This window comes from Danio aesculapii, chromosome 4, assembly GCF_903798145.1.
Source record: "Danio aesculapii chromosome 4, fDanAes4.1, whole genome shotgun sequence".
Classification (NCBI taxonomy): Eukaryota; Metazoa; Chordata; class Actinopteri; order Cypriniformes; family Danionidae; genus Danio; species Danio aesculapii.
The window spans coordinates 27,382,435-27,409,137 of record NC_079438.1 but is presented as its reverse complement, the minus strand read 5'-3'; the positions used below and the strand labels follow the sequence as shown (position 1 = coordinate 27,409,137).

Below are 26,703 nucleotides of genomic sequence, written 5' to 3'. Positions count from 1 at the left end.
TTTTAATAAGTACAGGTTAAAATTAATATGTTAGTTGTCTTTCTGTCTTGTTATTGAAAATAAATCATGTTCTTATAACATTTCTCTAATGTGACTGTGAGAATGTTGTTACTTTGGTTTTTATAAAACATTGTGAAAACGTTTTCTAGGAGAACATTGTTTCTAGTGCCCAATATAGTGCCATTTCAATAATCTTAAAATGTTTTTAAAATGTTGCAGATACTTTGTTCAAATGTCTTATTGCTTGAACATTCTTCAAAGAACATTCCACATCTCACATCTCAATGATGTTCTTAAAACATTTCTCTAATGTGACTGTGAGAATGTTCTTACTTTGGTTTTATGAAACATTGTAAAAACGTTTTCTAAGAGAACATTGTTTGATCTCGTCCCTTACCAACATTTTCAAAACATTGCTAGAATGTTCTTGTTCATTGTTTTGGGAAAAAAACATTTTTTTGAATATTCATTGGACATTACATAAATGTTTTCTTTAAAACATTAACACAACCTGTAGGGAATGTTAGCCAAAGTTGAGAGAACATTCCCTTCTAGCTGGGTAAATGCAGATGATCAGATCTGAGTCACTTTTAAAAGATGATGTAAGCAGGTCATCAAAAATCAGATTCAGTCACAAAATCGGAATTGACCATCAAGATCTGCAGTGTAAATGCAGCCTAATAGATCTCAGATTTCTTTAACTGCTAGCGTGAGTTTTTGGAATAATATATTTAAGTGACAGAATGGTACGAGTTTTACATAAATTCCTCTTATATAATACAGTTGAAGTCTCTCATAACTGCTCTACACTAAATCACAAACATACTCAATCTAATAATATTATTTTCCCAAATGCCCTTTTTGTATTCAGTCTGAAGAAATATAAAGTCATTTGTTTTGGGAGTGTATTTAATATGAAGTGTTTTGCGTTGACTTTTCCAGTTCTCCTAAAAATGCTTTTATCCAAATTTTAGTATTCTCTAAAATTGTATTTTTAGTTACTCTTTGAATCTAGAGCCTTCTTATTATAAATGTATTAATTTATAGCTTTTCTTTCTACATTTGGCATCCAGAGATTTTGATATGTGAACTCTAATAGTTATTGCATGGAAGACTCTTGCTTGGCGAGTCTGATAAACTTACATAATATGCTGTGATTTAAGTTTTGTAACATACCTTTCTAATTCAAGATTTAAGATCTTTGTGTCTCGAGAATGTGTCTGTAAAAGGTTAGCTCAAAACACCCATCAGATGATTTGTTATACCTTTTAGAATGTTAGGATTTTCTGCTTTAAACACTTAGACTTAGTGGATTAAACAATTTTTTCAGAATTGTGTTAAAATGTTTGGATTAAAAGTTTTGATCAACTTCAAACACTGAATGTGTATGTGAGAGAGATAGCAGATATGTTGTGTAAAGTGGAAAACGAGGGAGAAATTCTATCATGTCATGACTGCAACAGTAAGTGGCAAAAAAAAAGCTAAACAAAAAAGACTTTTATTTTGGCGGTTTGTGTGACGTCATAAGGCAGCGCCCCTCCCGCGCTGGGATTTAACTGGAGAAAGGTTTGTTTAAAAACTTTTACACAGATATAAACCGATTGATTAAAGTTTCAGTTTTTTCATTCGATGCTGAATTATGTACCTGCTGTTGAAAATATTATTGTAATTCTTTATACACCGTAGTACTATTTACTCACAGTAACAGAAGGCTATTGTTTGAACAACAGAAATGTGTGTAATAAGTGTTTAATGAAGGTTTAATTTATTAAATAGTATAATGTCATTCCATTCTAAGTATTCAAATGGTTACTAGTTTTTATCAGGTTATTTGTGGCTATTGTTTCTTGCTCAGACTTACTCTTTTACCTGATTTCTTTTTGTTAATTACTCTCATATAAAGAAACTGTGGAAGCAAGTGTTGAAGAGAAGTTATTTTGTTTCTGTTCATTATTTTATTTATTTTAAACAGAAAATTTTTATTGTTTTGTTTATTTTAAACAGGATAAAGTGTCCAAACACAGAGAAAAACTCCTGCTGAAGCGACTGATCTCAACACGGTTATAAAGATGGCGTTTATTAAAGAGGAGAGTGAAGATGTGAAGATTGAAGAAACATTCAGAGTCAAACAGGAAGATCTGCAGGAACAAACAGGTTGATTTTCATTCAGATATATTTTAATAATAAGAATACTAAATGAAATCCATCTTGCAGCCCTGAGTGTGCTGCCTAGTTCTCCTAAATGCACATAAGCTCTCATTGAAAGACAGGAATCAGTTTCTTTCATGTTACTTGTTCTCATGTCTTTTGTCATTATTTTATGTTTTAGTAGTCTCCCATTTTCTCTACCTTCTTAAGGTTATTGCTTTTCTTGTTCTCCTACTGTTTGTAAAGAGTTCTTGAGCACTGGCGCTATATAAAATAATTAAAAACAATAAATTTAAACAAGTTTAACTGAGCTGACGATATTTGACCTACAGTATTCTCATAGAAGATATCTGCTATTATAGTGATAGTGTTGGCGTGGTACTTACCATTTGCATATGTCACGTTGATCACAATTACCTTTTTTATCAACTTCTTTATGGGTTTAAAGTTGTTTTTTGAAGTTGTTAGTAGTTCTTACAGCTAGTATCTGAGTTAGAATTACATCATTATTATAATAACTAATTACCAGGGCTATTGTGTTTAAACAGGGTTTCAGCGGGGTCTTAAAATGTCTTAAATTCCAAAATCTAAAATTTAGGCCTTAAAAAGTCTTAAATTTACTGAAATATTGTGTTGTAGGTCTTAAATCTTTTTTTAAACAAGTCTTCATTTTCCTTTGTTCATGTTTTGCTACCCAATCTGGCCAAAACCCATACAATCACCAACAATCCATCTTAATAAAACTTTAAAGGTTTTTCATTCAAAAAGATCATTTTAACTCTATTTATCATAATGGTTTAATTATTTTCCTCACAATAACATTTGTTTAAACGTGCTCCATGTATTTACTGCTGAGGACATCGACCTGGACAGATTGTTGTGCATAGGTTTAGTTTATTATAGTTTTTAAAACTTTTAAAACATTTGTTCATTTGCTTTTTTTTTTAAAGAAAGTTTATTTAGGAAAAAGTGTGTAGATACAAGTAAAGCTATTTAAAATCTTTTGGTAAGAAATATCTAAAATATATAGATATATATTTTATATATATATATATTTTTTCATTAATTTATTATTGTATTATTAAATGTATTTAATTATATATTTTTTAAGGGCAAATTAAAATATTTTCCATCTGGGCCATTTGAAAAATTCCTTAGCCTTTAGCCCTTAATGAGTCTAAAATTTAATTGATAATGGTCATAAAACCATGAAGGCCCCCAATTTTAAATTTGCTGAATGAAATGGACAGTAAAATAATTAATTGTTATAAAAGTCTTAAAATGTCTTTAAAAGTCTTACATTTAACTTGGTGAAACCTGCAGAAACCCTGATTTAAAGTATGTCAGAAAGCGTGGATGTCCCCAATATTAAATATGCTGAATGAAATGGACAGTAAAGTAATTAATTATTATAATACATTGTACAGTATTCTAAACTATATGATGTTGCTGTGGGATGACGTGAGACAAAATGAACAAATTATAATGGAACAATAACGTTTAGCATTGCACTGACTACAACTGGCCAACAAACTAGTCTAAAAATTACTTTTGATACTTAAGAAATGGATTACAGCATGCTGATATGCAAACATTTGTGTGTAAAGTTCGTCAGTATTGACCATATTCTTCACGTACCAACAGGCGCCGCCATTAGAATGTTTTTGCTTGAGACTTTTTTGAAGAAATAATTTTTAGATCCTTAAAACAGTGTTATGCTGCTTAGGCATGGAACGATAACTGTTTTCAAGATATCCCGCGGTTTGAAAAAAGTCGAGGTTTTAAAACTGCCAAAATATTCTGCTATACCATTCCTACGGTATATGTAAGTTTTTTTATTTTTACATTTTGTTTTAAGTTTTTCAGGACAACAGTATGTCCAGCAAAAAAAGATATCCAAAGATGCCATTTTAAATCGTAAAGAAATCTGAGTTTTTGAAACTAATGATGACAGCAGTAATGATGCACATGATGCAGAAATGATGTTCAATGATGCATTAGAATTATTCAGCCTGACATGTTTACTGCTCCAAAATATTTTAAAAGTTTCTCAAAAAATATATATTGTGTTCAAAGGGGAAAAGTTTTAGTTTTTTACCCAGACATTTAAAAATAATATATTTTAGAGCAGCAATCAGTGAAAGCGTAATATTTTTATTTAAGGTTTTCATACCGTCAGAATCTTATACTGGTTTATGCCTAATGCTGCTTGATGTTGCAAAGTCATTCATTCATTTATTTTCTTTTGGGCTTAGTCCCTTTATTAATTTGGGGTCGCCACAGCAGAATGAATTGCCAATTTATCCAGCATATGTTTTATGCAGCGTATGCCCTTCCAGCTGCAACCCGTCTCTGGTAATCATCCATACACACTCATTCACACTCATACACTACGGACAATTTAGCTTTACCCCATTCATCTGTACCGCATGTCTTTGGACTGTGGGAAAAAACCGGAGCACCCGGAGGAAAACCATGCGAACGCGGGGAGAACATGCAAACACCCCACAGACATGCCAACTGACCCAGCTGAGGCTCGAACCAGTGACCTTCTTGCTGTGAGGCAAAAGTATCTACTATCTATCTATCTATCTATCTATCTATCTATCTACTGCGCCACCGCATCGCCTGTTGCAAAGTCATATTTTCTAATTTTGTTTTTCTTGGTATGTATAGTCATGAACCCACTTGTTTGTAGAGCAAGTAGCCGTTTATTATTCCTGGTTATTTCTCCAATAGGCAACTGAAGTTCTAAAACACTAGCATATGAGATCAGGGCCCCATTTCAGAAAGGAGATTAAGTGAAAACTCGGAGTATTTTAACCCTGAAATGAGAGAAGCTTTGGGTTTTCCATTTCAAAATGGCAGGTTGTCAAACTTTAGAATGCAGGGTAAGTCAAGCTTGTTTCTGAAAGAGAGGTAACTTTATCCCTGAGTCAGTTACTGTGGTAACTTACTCTGTGAACCTAACCTGGTCAGGAGCAGGTTTTATTCTCTAAACTCTGAGTTTCTGTCGGTCTCCTTTCCTTTTTTAAAGATAAAGCAATATTTCATGCTTAGTCGTACATTTCTAGCCACCTATTTTTTTATGTGCATTTTGGATGGGCTATGAGCAAAAAAAAATCTTTTGAAATATAGGCATAAAAAACATGCGCATAACAGAGTAGGATAAACTTTTTCGATAAGAAAAGATAAACTTACGTAAACTACGCAAGCACTTTTACTGAACAAATTTCAGTATGTGCATTAAAAAAAGGTTTGTTATAAGAGATCATATGATGAAAATGTTCAATTAAATTTTTTTCAATTCACCTTTATTTGTATAGCGTTTATACAATGTAGATTGTGTCAAAGCAGCTTCACATAAAAGATCATAGTAGATTGGAACAGTGTAGTTCAGTTTTTAGTGTTTAAGTTCAGTTCAGTTTAGCTCAGTTCAGTGTGGTTTAATAATCACTACTGAGAGTCCAAATACTGAAGAGCAAATCCAACTATGCACAGCTCTACAGATCCCGAACCATGCAAGCTAGTGGTGACAGCGGAGAGGAAAAAAAAAACATCACTAATTGAAGAAAGTGAAGAAAAAAAAAACCTTGAGAGAAACCAGACTCAGTTGGGCACGACCATTTTAATTTCTCCACTGATGTGTGTGAATTCCTGCACTTTATTCAGAAATTTATTCCCGCGCCGCATGAAATCTGGTCGGGTCCCAAGACAATGCACAGGTACAGCCACGGGAATGCAGACCTATATCCAGAAGTAACTTTAACAGCCGAGAGGAAAAGTCACGTCACCAGGTTAAATGGGCCACAGTGAGATAGAGAGAGAAATGGAGTTCACCTTCATTCCCTCAATCGCAGAGAAATAGAGGCTTCTGCTGTAAGTGTGAAATTGTGCATAGTTTCTGCGTATTTAAGTAGTTGGCGCCTGGAGTGTTGTAAATACCCGCGCTCGCCTCCCTCACGACAGAGCGCATATGAGATAAATGACGTCAGTACAAAATAACTGGTTATGATTATTACTGTACCGATACCGAATTGTCCGCATCTGCATCGCGGTGCACCGTAGAAACAATTAATTTTTGACACAGCTAGATTTCACGCCAAACCTTCAGTGTGGAGGGAGACAGCCTGCGCTCCAGCTATCCTGAAGGTAGAAAACACTACACTAATCTGGCAAGTCCGGGGGTTTTCTCAGAGAGAATTCCCACACAACCAATAGACTCCACTGTAGAACATGCCTAATAGGGTGCTCTAGTCCTGAGTGACGGTGTTGACCTGATAGGTCACCTAGACAGACCGCGGTGGACTTAAAAACCATCCAAGGAGGTTCCAGAGCACTGCACGGGTGCCAGATGGGTGCCGGTTCCAGAAAAATGAAAGTGTTTATCCGGGGAATTTATCAGGGAGGGCCATCACGAGAAGTGTGAGTCCGGAAACTCTGGTCCGGTTGGGCCAGAGAGGTGCAATGAGCGAGACCCACTCCTCATCTCCCCGACCTTGCACAGTGTCTGTGCGAGCAGGCTCACTGGGAAAAATGCATATTGCGTAACCCACAGGGAGGGCAGCCAGCGAAGGGCCGCTCGGGAGAAACAGCAGGATGACCTGGACTTCTCTAAAGCATGCCCATAAAAGCTGGAAAGTACTAGGGTGGAATCTCTGTTCTCCCGGAAACATACCGGTCCTGAGAGCATGTAAGCTGGCATGGAGAGCTTGTACGGGATATGAATGGCGTGCAGCTTTTTAGCCGCAAGACTCTGGAGAAGCAGATGGCAAACGAACTGAGACATGTTGCGGTAGCGCACACCACCCAAACAGTTGATGTACGTTATCGCAGCCATGCTGGTCGTCCTAATCAACATGTGTTTCCCCCTTCTGCTTCGGTAGGGACCGGCGGAGAGCGAGAAACAATGACAACAGCTCCAGGCAGTTGAAATGCCAATGCAACCGGGGTCCAGTTTAAGAACCTGCAGCTGCATGCTCGATACACACTGGTGACATACACTTGGTGCTTCTCTGTGCGCCATGCCCATCTGGGGACCCAATCACTAAGCCAGCACTGAAATGGTCTCATATGAACAATTGAGAGGCGTGATAGCAGCTAAAAATGTTATATGCCCGAGGAGCCTTAATTTAATCAGACAGGGCAGCACCAGCCCAGCACGCTAAAAGCGAACCATGATGCAGATCGAGTCCAGCTCCAACCCGAGATGAGAGAAGCTCTGCCCGGGGGGAGCCCGCTCGTACTCGGTTGACCCAAAACCCGAACAGGCTGAGGAGCCGGAGCACCAGGTCCCTGTGCATAATCGATCAGTTCAGAGAGCTAAAAAAATAGTAACAGTCAATGAATAATCAAAAATGCAGATGCGCGTGCGCCAAAGAGGCACAGGGTTTCCTCGACGCATGGAAACAGGGTGAGCACAAATGGGAGGACTGTTACTACTATGCTGGGCCCCCCGTCGCAGTTTAAGAAGGGAGAGAATGAGACATGGAGTGAGCGTCCTTCAGGTCTATAGCTGCAACCAATCCCATGGACAGACGCACGGGGCGATGCTTTTCTGCATGAGCATCTCGATCGGCATCCTGAACAGATGACAGATCAAACCATGCAGATAGGATTGGTATAACCCACTGCTCTCTGGATACGATGAAGGGGAGTGTAAACCCACTCTTCATCTCGGCTGGAAGACTGGCTTGATTGTATCCTCCGCCAGGATGGATAATCTTCTTACGCGAGACAGGGGGTGGCATAGCGAATAATCGCTTAAATACACACCCGTGAACTCGGGAGGCCAACAGCGTATTGAAACGCATAGCTGAGTCTGACTGCCCACGTGAGCTACCATAACGAGCTGAGCAGCGCTTACCAGGCTGACATAGTCCAAATGAGCAGCATCTCTGGAACAATCGCTGACGTACCCACGGAGGGGCAGCTTCGGGATGGGGAGTGCTCACCCAGAGAGGTGGAGCATCCCGAGGAAGAGGTGAAAATAAGAGATTGACTCTTACCTTCCTCCCAGGATCCCGTGGAGTGGCTGGATGTGTGAGAAAGAAGCTCATCCTCTGGCGCCCTCAAGGCTGTGGCGAAATGCACCAAAGCTGAGAGCTGGAAGACAGTGCGTCCCGTGCTGGCAGCAATTGGGATTCCACACACAGAGGGAGGAAAAGGTGGAGCATTTTTGAGCCGCGGGAAGAGCACACTCGGCGAGGAATGGCCAGCGAGGACAGGTCTGATGGGGAGAGCAGTTTTCCGAGCCCATCAAGAGATGAGGTCATGAGAGCATAGTCGATTGCTGTGCGAAGCTTATGCATAAGCCTGGGGAAGAACCGCCCCCGTGCAGCACAGCCAGGAGGCCGTGGTGCAGGGCAGAAGCAGCATGGCCCGCAGTGTTGTGGGCTCTGGCCATGAGAGACCAATTATAATTATTACCAGTTATTATAGTTAACAAAAACAAACGAGAAAATAAAAACTAAAATGTAAAATAATTGTTGTTAACTGAAATAAAAATAAAAACGAGAGTTTAAAAAAAAAAATAGAAATAACTGAAAATGTATTGTGTACATACAAAACTAACTGAAACTAATTAAAATTATAGCAAAAACCTCCTTCATTTTTGTAATTTGTGAATGTATTTAATACATAATCTTACTGTAAGCCGTTTAGAAGTAAATATAATTTGCGCTGCAGGTGTTTGACCCATACGGCACCTCAGAGTCTGTAGTCCTGCTGCCATTGGCCAGATTGAGCCGGTTCTCCTCCAGTCATCCTCGCTGTTGCTCCCGCAACAAAAATAATGAGTGGACATGACAGCAGCACGGTGACAGCATTAAATACAGACACTTTAATTATTACGTTAACACATTTGTGCCCAATAATGAGTTTTACTTCTTTATCGCAATCGCAAACAAATCTTTTTAACCGGATCTTCTAAGTGAACCGGATGAACTAGTTCACCAAATCGAACTGAATCATTTGAAACAATTCGCATTTCCAGTAAGCACTTATCCACAAACTACTTACTTTTTAACAAGCCTAATACCCCCCTCTGACTCTAAATAATCCAATATATACTTTCATTCAGTTATTAGAACAGTAACGTTACATTGAGAAGCGGTGAACCGACAATACTGCGCATGCGAGATTCAGTGAACCGAACACAAACAGTATTTGACAGCCTGCCGTGACTGAACTAAACGTGAACAACAGCAGCACGGGTGAACCGAGGACTTAAATTAGAGGATCTGGTGAAAAACGTACGTTTATTTCATAACAAACAATCGTTATAGAATTTAAATAAGTGAATCATGCTTTAGTTGGGTTGCAAAACTTTACTGTAAGACATTTTTCAGATCATGGTGATTTTTTTAACTGACTGAAGTTTCTATTGCTAACTACACAATGTTGAGTCCTAACATCTGCTTTAAAAATCTGAACTTCCCATCACTAGGCCCGGATTAATAATTCAGAGGCCCCTGGGGACAATGTCTTGTAGGCCCCCTACTTAGCTGCACCCCTATAGTTGAATTAAAAAATAAGATTAATATAATATTTGGTAAATAAAATAATATATATAATGTATTGCCCACATTTTTTAAATAAATGATATACAGTACATATATTTCTAGTCTACAAAGATTTAATTTATTTTTAAAGCATTTAAAGCACATTTTGAAAAAAATATCTACTAATACAACTAGGGGAAATTGATGGATTTTAATATATTTGTTCAAGTTCACTGAAGCAGTACTAAAAATTTATATTTAAGGGTATTTTTAATGTATAACTTCTACAAACTTATAATGCATAATACACACACTGATTGATGATTCCTACTTGTCTTCCTCGTGATGAAGATTAGGCAAAATCTAAGTGCGGGTCTGGGCCCATAACGCCCATTGGTTAATCCAGCCCTGCCCATCACTACTGTGTGTCTAACCTCAGAAGCAGCCTTGCACACATATTGTACTTAAGGCTGCTATCTTGTGGGCTGTTGTATTTGAATTTAAGGATGGGTAGATGGTTGTGGTAGATTATAGTGTTCATGTGTTCTCTGAATACATGTTTCAAAAAATGCATGGCTGAGTATATATTATACAATATTAATTCTATTGATTTCGAAACTTGCACCTAACAAATATCCTTATTTAGAAAAAAACAAAAGCTAATACTGAAACTAATAAGAACTAAACTAAAACTAAATCATTTCAAAATATAGAAACTAATAAAAACTAGTAAATCTGCCTCAAAAACTAACTAAAACTTGAAGTCAAAATGAAATACAAACTAAAACTAATGATAAATCCAAAACTATTATAACCTTGTGAGAGACACGGATAACCCACCTGCCTTAGATGGGGGTCAGAACTTACCCCTCCAAGTGGCGACGCCCACCACCTGAGAAAATTGATTCAAACCCACTGGCCGCCTCGCCATCAAGGGAGGTAAAGTCAGAAGCACACGTGGACGGGGTGGAGAAAAAAACACCCTCTATGCCAGCGTGTGCGCCCCTGGGAAGAAGGGGAGGGGGGCTGGAAGATTCATCTTACATCTGCCCACACGTTACACTCTCTAGTTGGTCCGGCAGTGAGACTGGGGGACAAGCCATCTCCAGCCGCACTGCCGAAACAGCCCAGGAAGCGCAGCCATTATGTCCGATTCGAGAACCGTAACCGCGCATTGCACCCCGAAGGATGGAAGCGAGCCCGGTCTGTCATCTAAGAATAACAGCTCGCCCTCCGATGTCGTGATGGACCTTTGATCTCCGGTGTCATCAAGTGGAGGCGCGGGCATCCTGGTGGATGAACTGCACAACCATCCGAAGCTTGGATTGGGCTTGCTGTGGAGAAGTGGGAGGTCCACGCTTTCACGGGGAGCAACGGGGGTGGCTGAAGCCGCGATTTCAGCTGTGCAACAGCCACACCCTCACAGTGAGAGCATGAGCTGTCCGCGGGCACCGCATCAATATGCTGGACCCCCAGACCTCTCATGTGATACCCGTGCCCATCATCTGGAGATAGGAACCACCACATCCAGAAATGCACAGTCAGAATAGCGTCTTGAAAAAGATGTGTTGAATGACTGTGTGGCTCTCTTAGGGAATCTGCCTCTTAAAATGGAAACTGCTCTTTTGTGCACACCAGCTTAGGGGACAGGAAATCCCAGATCGTCCGCCACTGTCGAGTCTTCCCCTGCACTGGTGAGTAAACTTGAAATCAGGTTGGCAGATAGCGTGTCTTCAGTCTCGTGATCGGGTCTGAAGCAACAATTCTAGTAAGCTGACTCCAGCAGCAGACTGATATAGCATTGATTCGCTCATCAGGATCAGCTGTGGAGCCAAGCTCCGCCGATTCAATTGGCATTTCATTGGCCCGTTTTCTTATCTTCAGAAGTGATAGGTCATCTGACAAACTCCCATAGTCTGGTTTCCAGACGCATGTTGAAGTTTCTTTATGAAGGGGAACAAAAACTTTTGCTTCTTACTGACGGAGCGGATGGGTCAAGGGAAATGAGAGGGGAATGGCGAACGTGGAGGTGTGGATGTGAAGGTTGAGGGCGTCGACGAACCCAGCCGGTGAGTAGCAGCCTCGGGTGCCTAAAAGCATAAAGGCTTTCGGCAGCTGACATCATTCCAGCGAGATAAATCGGTAAGTTGATTTTGTTCAGAACACACTGCACTGAAGTCTTTGGTGACGCACTCGTTCACAGACGTCATGAGCACTTCAGTAACAAGACAGCGCTCTTTGCTCTGTTGCTTCGATGCATACTTTCGCTTTTTGTTTCTCACAACCAGTTTACACTGTTCTTCTCGACCACACCACATAATGCTGCCCTCTTCAACTCTCCTCCTCTTCCTTTATACTCTCAGCCAGTTTCCTTTTCCCTGTCCCATGGGTGGAGACCAAATTAACAATGTTGATTATCGTCACAGAAAACAACAACAATCATAAATGCATGATTATATGCTGTCATGGCTTTGCAATCAAAAAAATTTTGTTATAACAGAGGCCAATGGAGAAAAAACAGCCATGAATATAATGAAAAGGGAGTAAATTTGCCCAGTGTATTGTTTTTTTTTTTTTACATTTTTTTTAAAGCATGTTCCCAGAATATGTCAAAATAAGATGTTCCAAATATCAGTCCGTTTGCTGAAACACTGAGAATGTTTTGGCCAAATTAAGCCTCAAAATCACCCCGGAATGGATGAAAATTACCCAAAAACACACAATGGGAAAGGTGCACATTCCAACCTTTATGCAGATGCTGTACAGGTATGTCTCATGTCTGCGAAGCAAATATTCAGCTGTTTGTTCAGCTGTTACCCCAGACCTTTTTTTCTGATGTGTTTACCAGTCAGGCACAGAATAAACAAGTATTCCCTGTCTGCTTTACAAAATTTAGAAAAAACATTTTGTTGTAATTATGAATATATACGAATAAAAATAGGCCATTTACAGCTTTCAAATCTGTGTCCTATCATTATGTAAGAAACTCTGAAAACTGGTTTGACACTGTTTCTATTCACTGTAACTTCTATGTTAAGCGGCTGTGACACTATTTATCTAGTGCTTTTACAATGTAAATTAAGATTAATTGAACTGAATCTGCTTAAATGTGTACACATAAATGGACCAAACAAAATATGATCTGATTTTTTACATTTAATGTGCATTAAAATTACAGTGTGTGTAGCCAACGTTTCCAGTGTCTTTTCAGTTTTCAGCTTTTGATGAGAGTTTTTGAGGCTTATTGAAAACTAATGTTTTTTTTTTTTATTTCAGACCTAATTGAAGAGAATAAGGGGAGTAAAGAGGAGGAACATCATGTCAAAATTGAGGAAAAAACTCATTTACAGACTGTCGGTATTTTGAAAAGGAGAGGCAAGAATCGTTTCACGTGCACCTGCACTCAGTGTGGAAAGAGTTTTGGACGAAAAGGCTATCTTAAGATTCACATGATGATCCATACTGGAGAGAAACCATTCACATGCACTCAGTGTGGGAAGAGTTTCAGCCAATCATCATCCCTTAATGACCACATGAGGATCCACACTGGAGAGAAACCATTCACATGCACTCAGTGTGGGAAGAGTTTCAGCCTTTCATCATCCCTTAAAGACCACATGAGGATTCACACAGGAGAGAAACCATTCACATGCACTCAGTGTGGGAAGAGTTTCAGCCATTCATCATCCCGTTATCACCACATGAGGATCCACACTGGAGAGAAACCATTCACATGCACTCAGTGTGGGAAGAGTTTCAGCTGCTCATCACACCTTAATCACCACATGAGGATCCACACTGGAGAGAAGCCATTCATATGCACTCAGTGTGGGAAGAGTTTCAGCCAATCATCATCCCTTAAAAAACACATGAGGATCCACACTGGAGAGAAACCATTCGCATGCACTCAGTGTGGGAAGACTTTTAGCAAATCATCATCCCTTAATCACCACACGAGGATCCACACTGGAGAGAAACCATTCACATTCACTCAGTGTGGGAGGAGTTTTAACTGCTTATCACACCTTAATAGACACATGAGGATCCACACTGGAGAGAAACCATTCACATGCACTCAGTGTGGGAAGAGTTTCAGCCAATCATCAAACTTTAATCTACACATGATGAGCCACACTGGAGAGAAACCATTCACATGCACTCAGTGTGGGAAGAGTTTCAGTCAATCATCACACCTTAATCAACACATGAGAATCCACACTGGAAAGAAACCATTCACTTGCACTTGAGCCACGGTCACACTGGACTTTTCTCCTCATAGACTTCCATTCATACGCACACAAATGCGTCAGACTGAAAAACACAAGTTCGTGCGTCAAGTTTTGCAGGTCACTGCGTTGCAAAGTTCAAGCTTGGTGAACTCTGAAATTGCATCACTTGACTGTATAAGACCAATCGTAGATCAAAACATGACCTCTCTGGACAGAAATGTAAAATATGGACCAATCGCTCACTTTTTTAATGTCTAATCATCTTGTTTAATCCCGCCCCTTTTTGCAGCACCGTACAACAGAATTTTGCATGCTCAAACCCTAGTGTGACCGCAGCTTCTTTGTGGGATCAGTTTTAGCAACTCACCAGACCTTAATAAACACATGAAGATCTACACTGGAGAGAAACCATTCACATGAACTCAGTGTGGGAAGAGTTTCAACCGATCAGCAAACCTTAATGAACACATGAAGATCCACACTGGTGTGAAAGAGTACATGTGCTTGAGTGTGAGAAGACTTTTATTACAGCTCCAAAATTTAAACTGCACCATGCGATTCACAGTGGAGAACACACCGAACATCAGACAAGGTGGAGCTCCAGGATGGTTAGTTTGCAATGTACCAGGGCCTCAAGTTTAGAAAGCCCATTCAATTGTCCTGTGTTGCATGTTTTATTAGTGAAGTTTCTTTACTTTTAGGTTCAAGATTCTTTCTAGTTTACTACAATTACTTTTTTGAGTAGAATACAAACTAGATGAATATTTTGTGATTTAGGCAGAGCGACAGGTATTAAGTTTTACAATATTAATACACTGTGATGATCCCTAGACTCCAGATTGGAGTGTGTGGTAAATCCTGATTGGATGCCTGCATTACTCCTCAATAGGTTTATAAAAGTTGTTGTGTTAGCTACCCCAGGACGCTGTGGCTACTCAGGAGTCCTCATGTCAAGACCTGCCATCTCATTGACTCTTTAACCTTATGGTTTTGTTTAGCATTACTTGTATCATGTAGTTTAAGCGTTGTTGTGATTATATCCTGAGTTCTTTATCTTCATTATTATCCCTAGACATTTGTTGGTTGATTGTTCTATGAGTTACATTTTATAATAAATAATTTGCATTTCAGGCTATTTTGTTGGTTCATCTCTCTTTCATGTTGCGACTCAAACGAGCGGGTCATAACACTTTGTAAAATGTGTCCGGTTGTATCCGAGATCTTGTCCTTTCAGTCATGACCATAGGTGAGAGTAGGAACCTAGATTGAGTTGTAAATTGGGAACATTGCCTTTCATCTCAGCTCCTTCACCACAACAGACAATAACATCATCTGCATTACTGCTGCCGCTGCACTGATCCATCTTTTAATCTCACATTCCATTCCTCATGAAAAAAAAACGCAGATACTTGAACTCCATTTGGGGTAAGGACTCTCTTTTAAACTGCAGATGGTCAACTTTTTCCAGTCAAGCACCATGGTTTCTGATTTAGAGGTGCTGGGTCTTTCCCTGCAATGTCACAATCAGCAGCAAACCGTCCCAATTCAATTCAATTCACCTTTATTTGTATAGCGCTTATACAATGTAGATTGTGTCAAAGCAGCTTCACATAAAAGGTCACAGTAAATAGGAACAGTGTAGTTCAGTTTGTAGTGTTTAAGTTCAGTTCAGTTCAGTTTAGCTCAGTTCAGTGTGGTTTAATAATCACTACTGAGAGTCCAAATACTGAAGAGCAAATCCAACGATGCGCAGCTCTATAGATCCCGAAACATGCAAGCCAGTGGCGACAGCGGAGAGGGAAAAAAAACTTCACTAAAGGCGGAAGTGAAGAAAAAAAACCTTGAGAGAAACCAGGCTCAGTTGGGCACGACCATTTTAATTTCTCCGCTGGCCAAACTTTTGTGCAGAGCTGTAGTCTCAGTGGCGGAGGCTGGAAGCTGGCCTCAGCGAAGACTCGTCTGTCTCTGGAGCGTCACAGGAATCAGTCTCATGTTCTCCACTCCTCCATGACCATCACAGTAGCTGCTCAGGATTCGGCCAGGTCCAGGATATAAAAAAACTTGGGATCATCTCATCGTTGGTCTTGGATCGAATCAGTGACTCTGCATAGTCTGAGGGCCTCGGGAAGAGCATCCCCAGGTGGAAATGGAGAATAAAGAAAATAATTAGCGTAGCTGATGTTCACAGTGTATATCAACAAGATGCAGAACCTGTGTGGAAGCCCCCAAGTGGTGCACTAAGTGTATGCTTTACTGAACAGATAGGTCTTTAATCTAGTTTTGAATTGGGAGAGTGTGTCTGAGCCTCGGACGTTATCAGGAAGGCTATTCCAGAGTTTAGGAGCTATAAATGAGAAGGCTCGACCTCCTTTACTCGACTTTGCTATTCTAGGTACTACCAGAAGCCCTGAGTTTTGAGACCTTAAAGAGCGAGTTGGATTGTAGCGAGACAGAAGATTGGTTAGATAAACAGGAGCTAGATTATTTAAAGCTTTATATGTAAGAAGCAATATTTTAAATTCAATACGAAACTTAACAGGCAGCCAGTGTAAGGAGGATAAAATTGGGGTGATGTGATCAAATTTTCTAGACCTGGTAAGAACTCTGGCAGCTGCATTTTGTACTAATTGAAGTTTGTTAATAGAGGATGCTGGACAGCCAGCAAACAGTGCATTACAGTAGTCCAGCCTAGAAGTCATAAAAGCATGGACTAGCTTTTCTGCATCTGAGATGGATAGCATACTTCGTAACTTAGCAATATTTCTCAGATGAAAGAAAGCAGTTTTTGTGACATGGGATATATGATTTTTAAAAGTTAAATTACTGTCTAATATGACACCCAGATCTTTTATAGTAGAGCTAACTATAAACTTTGTATCCCTCTAATTGTAGGTCGAGTTGTGAGATCTGCTGTGTACAGGATTTAGGCCCAATAAGTAATAATTCTGTTTTGTCTGAGTTTAAGAGAAGATAATTGTTGGTCATCCAGTCTTTAACATCTTTAATACACTCAGTTAGCTTGGACAGATTAGACGTCTCGTCAGGTTTAGTTGAAATATATAATTGAGTATCATCTGCATAGCAGTGAAAGCTGATCCCATGTCTTCTAATAATGTCTCCCAGGGGTAGCATGTATATTGTAAACAGCAAAGGGCCTAAAACTGATCCTTGAGGCACCCCGTATTTTACTGGGCTGATTTGTGAAGGCTGTCCATTAATATTCACAAACTGGTAACGGTCAGATAAGTATGACTTAAACCATTGTAGGGCATGTCCCTGGACACCGGTAGACTTTAAGCGATTAATAAGGATACCATGGTCAATGGTGTCAAATGCCGCACTAAGATCGAGTAGAACTAATAGCGAGATGCACCCTTGGTCAGCAGCTAAGAGTAAATCGTTGGTTATTTTCACTAATGCAGTTTCTGTACTGTGATGAGCTCTGAAACCTGACTGAAACACTTCAAAAACATACTGCACTGCATGCTGAAGGTCCATGTCCTATGAAGCCAAAAGGACACTGTTATGAGACAGTTCTGAGAACTGAGACAGTTCTGAGAACTGAGACAGTTCTAGCCTACACCTAAAATTCTGGCAGAAAAAAAATATAAAATTTTTTAAATCAGCCTCAAAAATAACACATTTACAAAATAAAAAAGAATAAATGGATGGATGGATAGACAATGTAGTGGTAGAAGAGGAAGTAGGATGGCTTGTTCAACCATAAACCAAGATGGAGCTCTCTCAGGAGGGATGGAACAGTGCACGAGATGTCTCAGACTGAAGGTGTAATAATGAAATAAATGCTCAGGAAGCCCCAACCTTTTTTATCAACTGGCTGTTGCGATGTACTCCTATGCAACCAAGGGTGCTTATTGTTCCAGTGAAATTAATTGACTAAATCATCAAACTGTTTTAAATATTGTAAAGAAATATTTACAGGGATATACTGAAGTAGAGAAGTAACTTTAGCAGGGCAATTCATGTTGAGTATGATAGTTTGTTATTTTGAGTTCCTCAGAGCAGTGGTTCTCAATTCTGGTGTTTGTGCAAAATGAGTTGACAACCATCCCAAATAAATTTTAGCTCTTATTTCTAGATCTTAGAATCACACCTGAGAAACCACAAAAGCAGAAGTTTGGCTTCTCTTTAACTGCTTAAGATCAATTTGCACCAGATCAGCAAGAGACAACATTTGCTTGAGTTTCCTTCGTCGACTGGCCTGACGCAACACAGCGTTTCTGATTGGTTGGTGACTTAGCTTCAGTGACGTCCTTGGGATTCACTTGCTTGTGAGTGGAAGTTGTCGTGGGTTACCGGGGTGATAGACAGTCAGTTTGCAGAAGTTTTGGCGGTTTCTAAACTTTAAGAGGTTGCATGAAAAGTTCTTTGAGACCCGACTGCATTGTCCGAGAGCAAAGGCGAGAGGGGGCAGAGAGCATGATCGAGCTAATGCAAAAAACAAAGTTTTACCGTTGCAGTGTGGAGTTTGCATGTTCTCCCCATGTTCGTGTGAGTTTCCTCCAGGTGCTCTGGCTTCCCCCAAGCCCATAGACATGCAGTATGCATGCGGTGTGTGTGAATGACTGTGTATGCATGTTTCCCAGTAATGGTTTGCAGCTGGAAGGGCATCCGCTGTGTAAAGCATGTGCTGGATAAGTTGGCGGTTTATTCCACTATGGCGACCCCTGATTAATAAAGAGACTAAGCTGTAAAGAAAATGAATGCATAAATGAGTAATATCACAAGGGTAGCAGTGCGATGTGGCCTTCTATCAGTTTTTGTATTTCTATTTGTTATAATGACCTGTTGTTATTGCATTAAAAAAATAAATAAATAAAAGCAGTGTGATGTGGCTGTATATCAGCAGTGGTGGGAGGTGTGCGTTATAGTGTACACTAGGCACTCGAGAACGATTGTCCGTCTACTTGTTGTTTCAATCCCCTGAGAACTTTGCTCATCTTCAGAATGCAAATGAAGACACTTTAGATGAAATCAGAGAGCTCCCTCGTCTGTCATAGACAACAAGAGTCCCGAGATGCTCAAAGTCCAGAAAAGGAACCAAAAACATTGTCAAAACAGTCCATGTGACTTTAGTGGTTCAATTGTAATCGAGTTCCAGGAACATTTTGTGTGCCAGAAAATGTTGAAAAAAAGCAGCCAAAGTAGGAACTGTTGAACCATATAGTGGCTGTCTTTGCTCCTGTATTCTCATCATTTGCATTCAGCAGAAGAAACTGAAACTGGTTTGGAACAAGTAGAGGATGAGGAAATGACAGAATTGTAATTTTTATGTGAACTACCCCTTTAATGCTTCTGTAAGTAAAGGTAAATTAAATATTATTACTGAAGATATTGCTAAAGAATGGCAGGAAACGTGGAGCACAGATAATAAGAGACGACAATTCAAATGAAAAAAAAGGAACCCTATATAGGCCTATAGTTGTAGAAATAGACAAGAAGAGGTCATAATTATGATAATGAGATTTGGACTCACATATTAATAGGAAGTAATGTGTTGTAGACATGCAAGTCATCATGAACTGGATTGAAAAAGTTTCTCAAAATTGTTTTTAAATGTTTAGATTAAAGGTTTTGATCAACTTTAAATACTGAAGTGTGTGTGAGAAAGATCTAATCTATTTTTTATTATTATTATATTTTTATTTATATATTTTTTATTAATCTTTTTATTTTTATTAACCTATTTTTATTTTTATTCATCTTTTTATTTTTATTTATCTACTTTTATTTTTATTAATCTTTTTTAAATTTTATTAATCTATATATTTATTTTATTTCTGTGTTTTCTCTGTATTATATATATGAGAGAGAGAGAGATTAGATATAGTGTAAAGGGAAAAACATGGGAGAAATGTATCAATAAGTCATGACTGCAACAGTAAGTGGCAAAAAAAGCTAAACAAAAAAGACTTTTATTTTGGCGTGGTGTGTGACGTCATCACGCGGCGCCGCTTCAGCGCTGGGATTCACGTGGAGAAAGGTTTGTTTTAAAGCGTTTACCGATATAACTCGATCTAATAAAGTTTCAAGTTTTGATCCAATGCTTAATTAAGTTCCCGATGTTGGAAATATTATTTAACCCTTTATACAACGTAGTACTATTTTATTCTCAGTAACCGAGGGCTATTGTTTGAATAAAGTAACAAAGAAGTGTGTAATACGTGTTTTAATGAAACCTTTACCTGATTTCTTTTTGTCATCATTAAAAGAAACTGTAGAAGCAAGTGTTGAAAAGAAGTTATTTTGTTTCTGTTCATTGTTTTGTTCATTTTAAACAGGATAAAGTGTCCAAACGCAGAGAAAAACTCCTGTTGAAGCGACTGATCTCCACACTGTTATAAAGATGGTGTTTATTAAAGTGGAGAGTGAAGACCTGAAGATTGAAGAAACATTCACAGTCAAACAGGAAGATCTGCAGGAACAAACAGGTTGATTTTCATTCTCAAAGACCAACTCAGTCATTTGATCCTCATTCAGATATATTTTAATAATAAGAATACTAAATTAAATCCATCTTGCAGCCCTGAGTGTGCTGCCTAGTTCTCCTAAATGCACATAAGCACTCATTGAAAGACAGGAATCAGTTTCTTTCTTGTTACTTGTTCTCGTGTCTTTTGTCATTATTTTATGTATTATTAGTCTCCCATTTTCTTCACCTTCTTAAGGTTATTGCTTTTCTTGTTCTCCTACTGTTTGTAATGCGTCCTTGAACACTGGTGCTATATGAAATAAATTAAAACAAATAATAATAAAAAATGTTTAACTGAGCTGACAATATTTGACCTACAGTATTCTCATAGAAGATATCTGCTATTACAGTGATAGTGTTGGCTTAGTACTTTCCATTTGCATATGACACATTGATCACAATTCCCTTTTTTTCATCAAATTCTTTATGGATTTAAACTTGTTTCTAGTAGCTGTTACTAGTTCTCACAGATAGTTTCTGAGTTAGAATTACATCATTATTATAATAACTAATTACCAGGGCTATTGTGTTTAAACAGGGTTTCTGCGGGGTCTTAAAATGTCTTAAATTCCAAAATCTAAATTTTAGGCCATAAAAAGTCCTAAATGAACTGAAATATTGTGTTGTAGGTCTTAAATCTTTTTTCAAACAAGTCTTCATTTTCCTTTGTTCATGTTTTGCTACCCAATCTAGCCAAAACCCATACAATCACCAACAATCCATCTTAATAAAACTTTCAACTTTTTATTCAAAAAGGTCATTTTAACTCTATTTATCATAATGGTTTAATTATTTTCCTTACAATAACATTTGTTTAAACATGCTCCATGTATTTACTGCTGAGGACATCGACCTGGACAGATTGTTGTGCATAATTTAGTTTATTATAGTTATTAAATCTTTTAAAACATTTGTTCATTTGTTTATAATTATTATAAAGAAAGATTATGTTGGAAAAGGTGTATGGATACAAGTAAAGCTAGCTTGTTTTTACACTATTTGAAATCTTTTGCTAAGAAATATCTAAAATATAGTTTTTTTTTATTCATTTATTATTATTTATTATTGTATTAATAAATGTTTTAAATTATAATATTTAAAAATCTTTAGCCTTTATGAATCTAAAATTTCAGTCATAATGGTCTTAATGTCTTAAAAAGTCTTACATTTAATTTGGTAAAACCTGCAGTAACCCTGGTTTAAAGCATGTCCAAAAACGTGGATGCCCCCAATTTTAAATGTGCTGAATGAAATGGACACTTGTAGGGATGGTATACAGTTTTAACCCAAAGAATGACCAGTCTGTCAGATGAAGAAGAGCCGGAGTCAGAGATTTAAATAAATAAATAAATAAAGTTTACTGAAGATAGTTTTGCAGTTTCATCAGCAGAAGCCAGCTTCAACACTCGCCATGAGTTCCTCGGCCGCTCTGCTTACAATCACAAATCAATAACAATTATACTCTCACATAAGGTCATTAACTGCGTCACGCATATAGGTGTTCTAACCTGATTGGATAAAACGCAGATAGTCTAGGAATATTACCACAGGGGTGCGTGCTTACAATTCTGAACAATATCTCAAGCATAAACGTCAGACATCCACTAGACTGTTTAGAGCTGACTCCAGACCTGTGAAATGGATCCACAATCAAATAGAACACACATACTTAACGTATAATCTGTTTCTTATCCGAGGCTGAGTGTAGTCTCAGCCGTCCTTATTAAAACTGGTTAAAAACCGGTATAATCTACATTCAGGCAGTTATATCCTTACTACACAAAGTCTATCTTGAATAAAAACATGAATCACTTTAAAATAATTAACCGTAAAAACAGCGAAAGAATTAATTTTTAGATCCTAAAAGCAGTGTTATGCTGCTTAGGCATGGGACGATAACCGTTTTCAAGGTATATCATGGTTGAAAAAGTCAAGGTTTTTAAACAGCCAAAATTTTTCCTGCAGTACCGTCCCTACAGTATATGTAAGGGTTTTTTATGTTTTGTTTTAAGTTTATTAGGACAACAGTATCTTCAGCAGAAAAGATATCCAAAGATGCCGTTTTAAATCGTAAAGAAATCTGTGTTTCTGAAACAAATGAAGACAGCAGAAGTCAATGATTTATATGAATGATTTAGCCTGACATGTTTACTGCTCAAACATACTTTCAAAGTTTCTCAAAAGTAAATATATTGTGTTCAAAGGGGAAAAAGTGTTTTGTGTTTTACCCAGACAATTAAAAAGAATATATTTTAGAGCAGTAATCACAGTACCGGGAAATCATGATATTTTTATTCAAGGTTATCATACATCAGAATCTTATACTGGCCCATGCTTAATGCTGCTTGATGTTACAAAGTCATATTTTCTAATTTTATTATTCTTCTTTGTATGTATAGTCATGAACACACTTGTTTGTAGAGCAAGTAGTGTGACCATTTTCTGCTGTTTATTATTCCTGGTCATTTCTCCAATAGGCAACTGAAGTTCTAAAACAATAGCATATGAGATCAGGTCACTGCTATGACATGATTGACAATTGTCGCTGTTTGTCATTGTACTCTGGTTATCCTGAGAGCTGATGCTGAGTATTCTTAAGGCTTTTCACACTTCAAATGTTTAACCCTGGGTCATTCTAACACTGGATAAATAGAATCCTGGGTTATCTGTAATCACATTCCACACTGCTCAGGCTACACCTGGGGTTAAAAAATAATCCTGGGTGTTCATTAACAGACGGTTCACATTGGCAAACCCTGGGTTAACATTATTATTTGTATATTTACGATGTCACTGTCCCTGGTTGGACAAACAGCAGGTCACCTATTTAGATGGCGTTTCTGCATCTTGTCGGGTATATAAAATGTCACCACGTATGGCTAAGCCTCAGGACATGCACAAATGCAAGAAAACAAAGACAAAAGTACTAATAAATAAAAACAAGTAGCGAAGTATGTCATCTTGCCATCTCCTCATAGCTCCAGTTTACCGCAAACGTGGCATTAAGCATTTGCATAAGTTCATTCATTTATTTTCCTTTGGCTTAGTCCCTTTATTCATCAGGGGTCACCATAGCGGAATGATCCACCAACTTATCCAGCATATGTTTCAAACAGCGGATGCCCTTCCAGCTGCAACCCAGTACAGAGCATTTGCATAAGTTATATACAATAATGCAAATTCACAAATATTAGCTTGAATTATGCGCACTTGCTGTGAACATGCAGGATCTGTCTCAATCGGGTCTTCCAAGCAAGTTAAAAATGTTGAAATCCTGTGGAAGATACACACGAGTGAACACAACACGAGTAATCTAAAGCGAGTACGTGTGATAATTTGCATTTAAAGCCACAGGCACAAAAGCAGCTTGGTTTTCCTCTGACCCCCAAAATTAAATCTTCTGCAAGGTATATGATCTGATTTTGAGTGGAAACCTCAGACACATTCTGGGAACACCAAAGACTTATTTTACATCTTGTAAAAAAAGGTTCATAATAGGAACCCTTTAAAGCAATGGTCTAAAACTCAACCACCTCCAACTCACCCCTGCATAATCAGCTCTAGTTGTCTGAAAGACCTTGATTAGTTGGATCAGCTGTGTTTGATTAGGGTTGGAGCAAAACTGTGCAGAGCTGCGGCCCTCCAAGAATTGAGTTTGAGACCTGTGGTTTAAAGGGATAGTTCACCCAGAAATGAAAATAGCCTCACCATTTACTCTCCCTCGTGTGGATTTAAACCTTTATGAGTTTCTTGATCCTGTTGAACACTAAAAAAGATATTGTGAAAAAACACTGGCTTACTTTGTGTTCCAGAAAAAAGAAAATGTTTAAAACCACATGACGGACAGTAAATGGTGAGGTCATTTTAATATCTGGATGAAACATCTATTTCATGCTTATCGCTTTGTGCCTTCACACTAAAGTCAACTTTTTTTTTTAAAGACCTGATGGTGCTGAAAGAAGAGACTCACCAACAGAATGAAATGGAAGAGAAACACCAAGACATAACGACTGATGAAAAACCCACACTGACTGAAAAGACGTCATCACGAGGAAGGCCTCGGAAATCCAAGTCTAGGTGTAATTTCACTTGTCATCAATGTGGAAACCATTTCAGCCGAAAACACAGCCTTCAAGTCCACATGATAACTCACACTGGAGAGAAGCCTTTCAGCTGTAAACAGTGTGGGAAGAGTTTCAGTCAAAAGCCAAACCTTTATGTTCACATGAGAGTTCACACTGGGGAGAAACCTTACAGCTGTGAACAGTGTGGAAAGAGTTTTGCTAAAAGCAATGACTTTAAAGCCCACATGAGAATTCACACTGGAGAGAAGCCGTACACATGCCAACAGTGTGGGAAAAGCTTCCGTAATACAGGAAACCTCACATTCCACATGAGAATTCACACTGGAGAGAGGCCTTTCTCTTGCTCTCAGTGTGGAAAGAGTTTTAAGCAAAATGGCACCCTTGAAGTCCACATGAGAACTCACACTGGAGAGAGAATATTCACTTGCACACAGTGTGGGAAAAGTTTTGCTCAAAAACAAAGCCTTATCATCCACATGAGGATTCACACTGGAGAGAAACCTTACACATGTACTGAGTGTGGTAAAAGTTTCACATGTAATAGCGCACTCAATAACCACAAGAGTACTCACACTGGAGAGAAGCGGTTTGCATGTTCTCAGTGTGGAAAGAGCTTCACAACCAAAGCTAGCATTAAGAACCACATGAATGATCACACTGGAACCATAGTGTTCACATGTGATCAGTGTGGAAAGAGTCTCACATGCAAAGACTCCATCAAGCAACACATGAAGACTCACTCAGGAGAGGATCGTTTTAGATGCAGTGAGTGTGGAAAGGGCTTTAAACATAAAAGAAGCCTCAGCACTCACATGAAGCTTCACAATGGAAAGCAGAGTCCTCAACACTGAGACCTTGTCCACACAAACGGGTATATTCAAAACGGCAGCTTGTTCTCGTAGTTTGACTGTTCATTTACGTGAAGTTTATGTATAAACTATTTTCAAGAGGATCACATGCTTATGATTGTTCACGACTGCATTAGTTAACACATGATTCACCAATCAGATGATTCCTAACTCACTATAAATAACCAGAGTTTCTTACCTCAGTTATCTTCGTCTTCGTCTTCGAGCTCAAACTCTGCTAACGGGGAGGAAGCTCCGGGCTCGAGTATCTTATGAGCCCAGGGCTCTCTCCCGGGACAGCATGCCAAACATGCTTTATTATCAATCATCAGCTAAGGGTGAACTCTTGAATACATATCAAGTTACTGAAAATGAAACCCTTTAACACCTGAAGATTTAAACTGTAACTGTTTGTAGTGTAGATCAGGGGTCACAGCCCAGAACCAGGTTGTGAGAGTTAGAAAAAAACTTTATATGTTTTTCAACTTTATTATGAACCGATAACCATAGTTGTGCACATTGCACACTTCAATCAAATGGTCAGCACTGAACAGAAATTTAGAAAGATTAGGGAGGAGAAAATGTTTGGGGAGATGCAGGGAACACTGTCCAACACCCGTAGATTGTGTTTATGATGAAAACATCAGAGGAACAGAAATATGGTGTTTTGAGACAGCTGACTGGGAGACATTCAGCTATGTCAGTGAGCAAGAGATGAAAAATACTGAAGTATATTGATGAAGATGATGACAAGGTGAATAATTGATGCTTGCAGTGCTCTGTTTGTGTGCAGCAAATCAGACTAATATGAAGAAGGGGCATAAGGAGAAATGACTGTACCATGGTGAACAAATGAATGTGGTGAAACAGTCAAATCTAGAAATAAAGCATTTAAAATAATGAAAATGAATCACAGTTTCAGAATTTACTTTATATTTGTAGGAGAGGTATAAAAAGACAAAAAATGCTCCGGTTTGCCCAGGCCTGTATATATTTTGCCCTGACTTGCCCCTGTCTATTTAAATGAACTTTTGTGTTCTCCTCAAAGATCCCTCAGGTCTTCTGCTCAGCTCCTGCTAACTGTTCCTAAATCCTGCTTGAAAACAAAAGGAGACAGAGCCTTCTCAGTCTATGCTCCAAAACCTTTCCCCCTTAGAAATGAAAGCTTCATCTACATTAAGTCGGTAGAGAAAATTCCATTCTTACACCACCCATCTTTCTAATCATTCCCCAGATCTCCTTAATGTGTATTTCTGTCCCAATATTGCTGCAATAATCTCTCCAGTATTTCCTTTTGGCTTCTTTAATGTTTCTCTTGGTTTTTGCCTGTGCTCTTTTATATTCCATTAAATTGTCAAAAGTATGATTTAACTTTACAACTTTGAAATTTTTGTTTCT

General features: G+C 38.6%; 1 protein-coding gene across 2 annotated transcripts; it reads left to right on the top strand.

Moving 5' to 3' along the window:
* Nucleotides 1–2,008: 2,008 nt before the first annotated feature.
* LOC130222355 (gastrula zinc finger protein XlCGF57.1-like) lies at nt 2,009–26,215 on the top strand. 2 transcript variants are annotated; one of them, XM_056454940.1, is made up of 3 exons: nt 2,009–2,154; nt 12,927–13,855; nt 24,514–26,215. In XM_056454940.1, the coding sequence occupies exons 1-3, from the start codon at nt 2,070–2,072 to the stop codon at nt 25,306–25,308; spliced, it is 1,809 nt and encodes a 602-aa protein (XP_056310915.1). In that variant the 5' UTR covers nt 2,009–2,069; the 3' UTR covers nt 25,309–26,215. The 2 variants fall into 2 exon arrangements, with proteins under 2 accessions (XP_056310915.1, XP_056310914.1); XM_056454939.1 differs by lacking the exons at nt 2,009–2,154; nt 12,927–13,855 and adding exons at nt 19,830–19,883; nt 20,182–20,331 and having other exon boundaries at nt 24,314–26,215.
* Nucleotides 26,216–26,703: the final 488 nt, after the last annotated feature.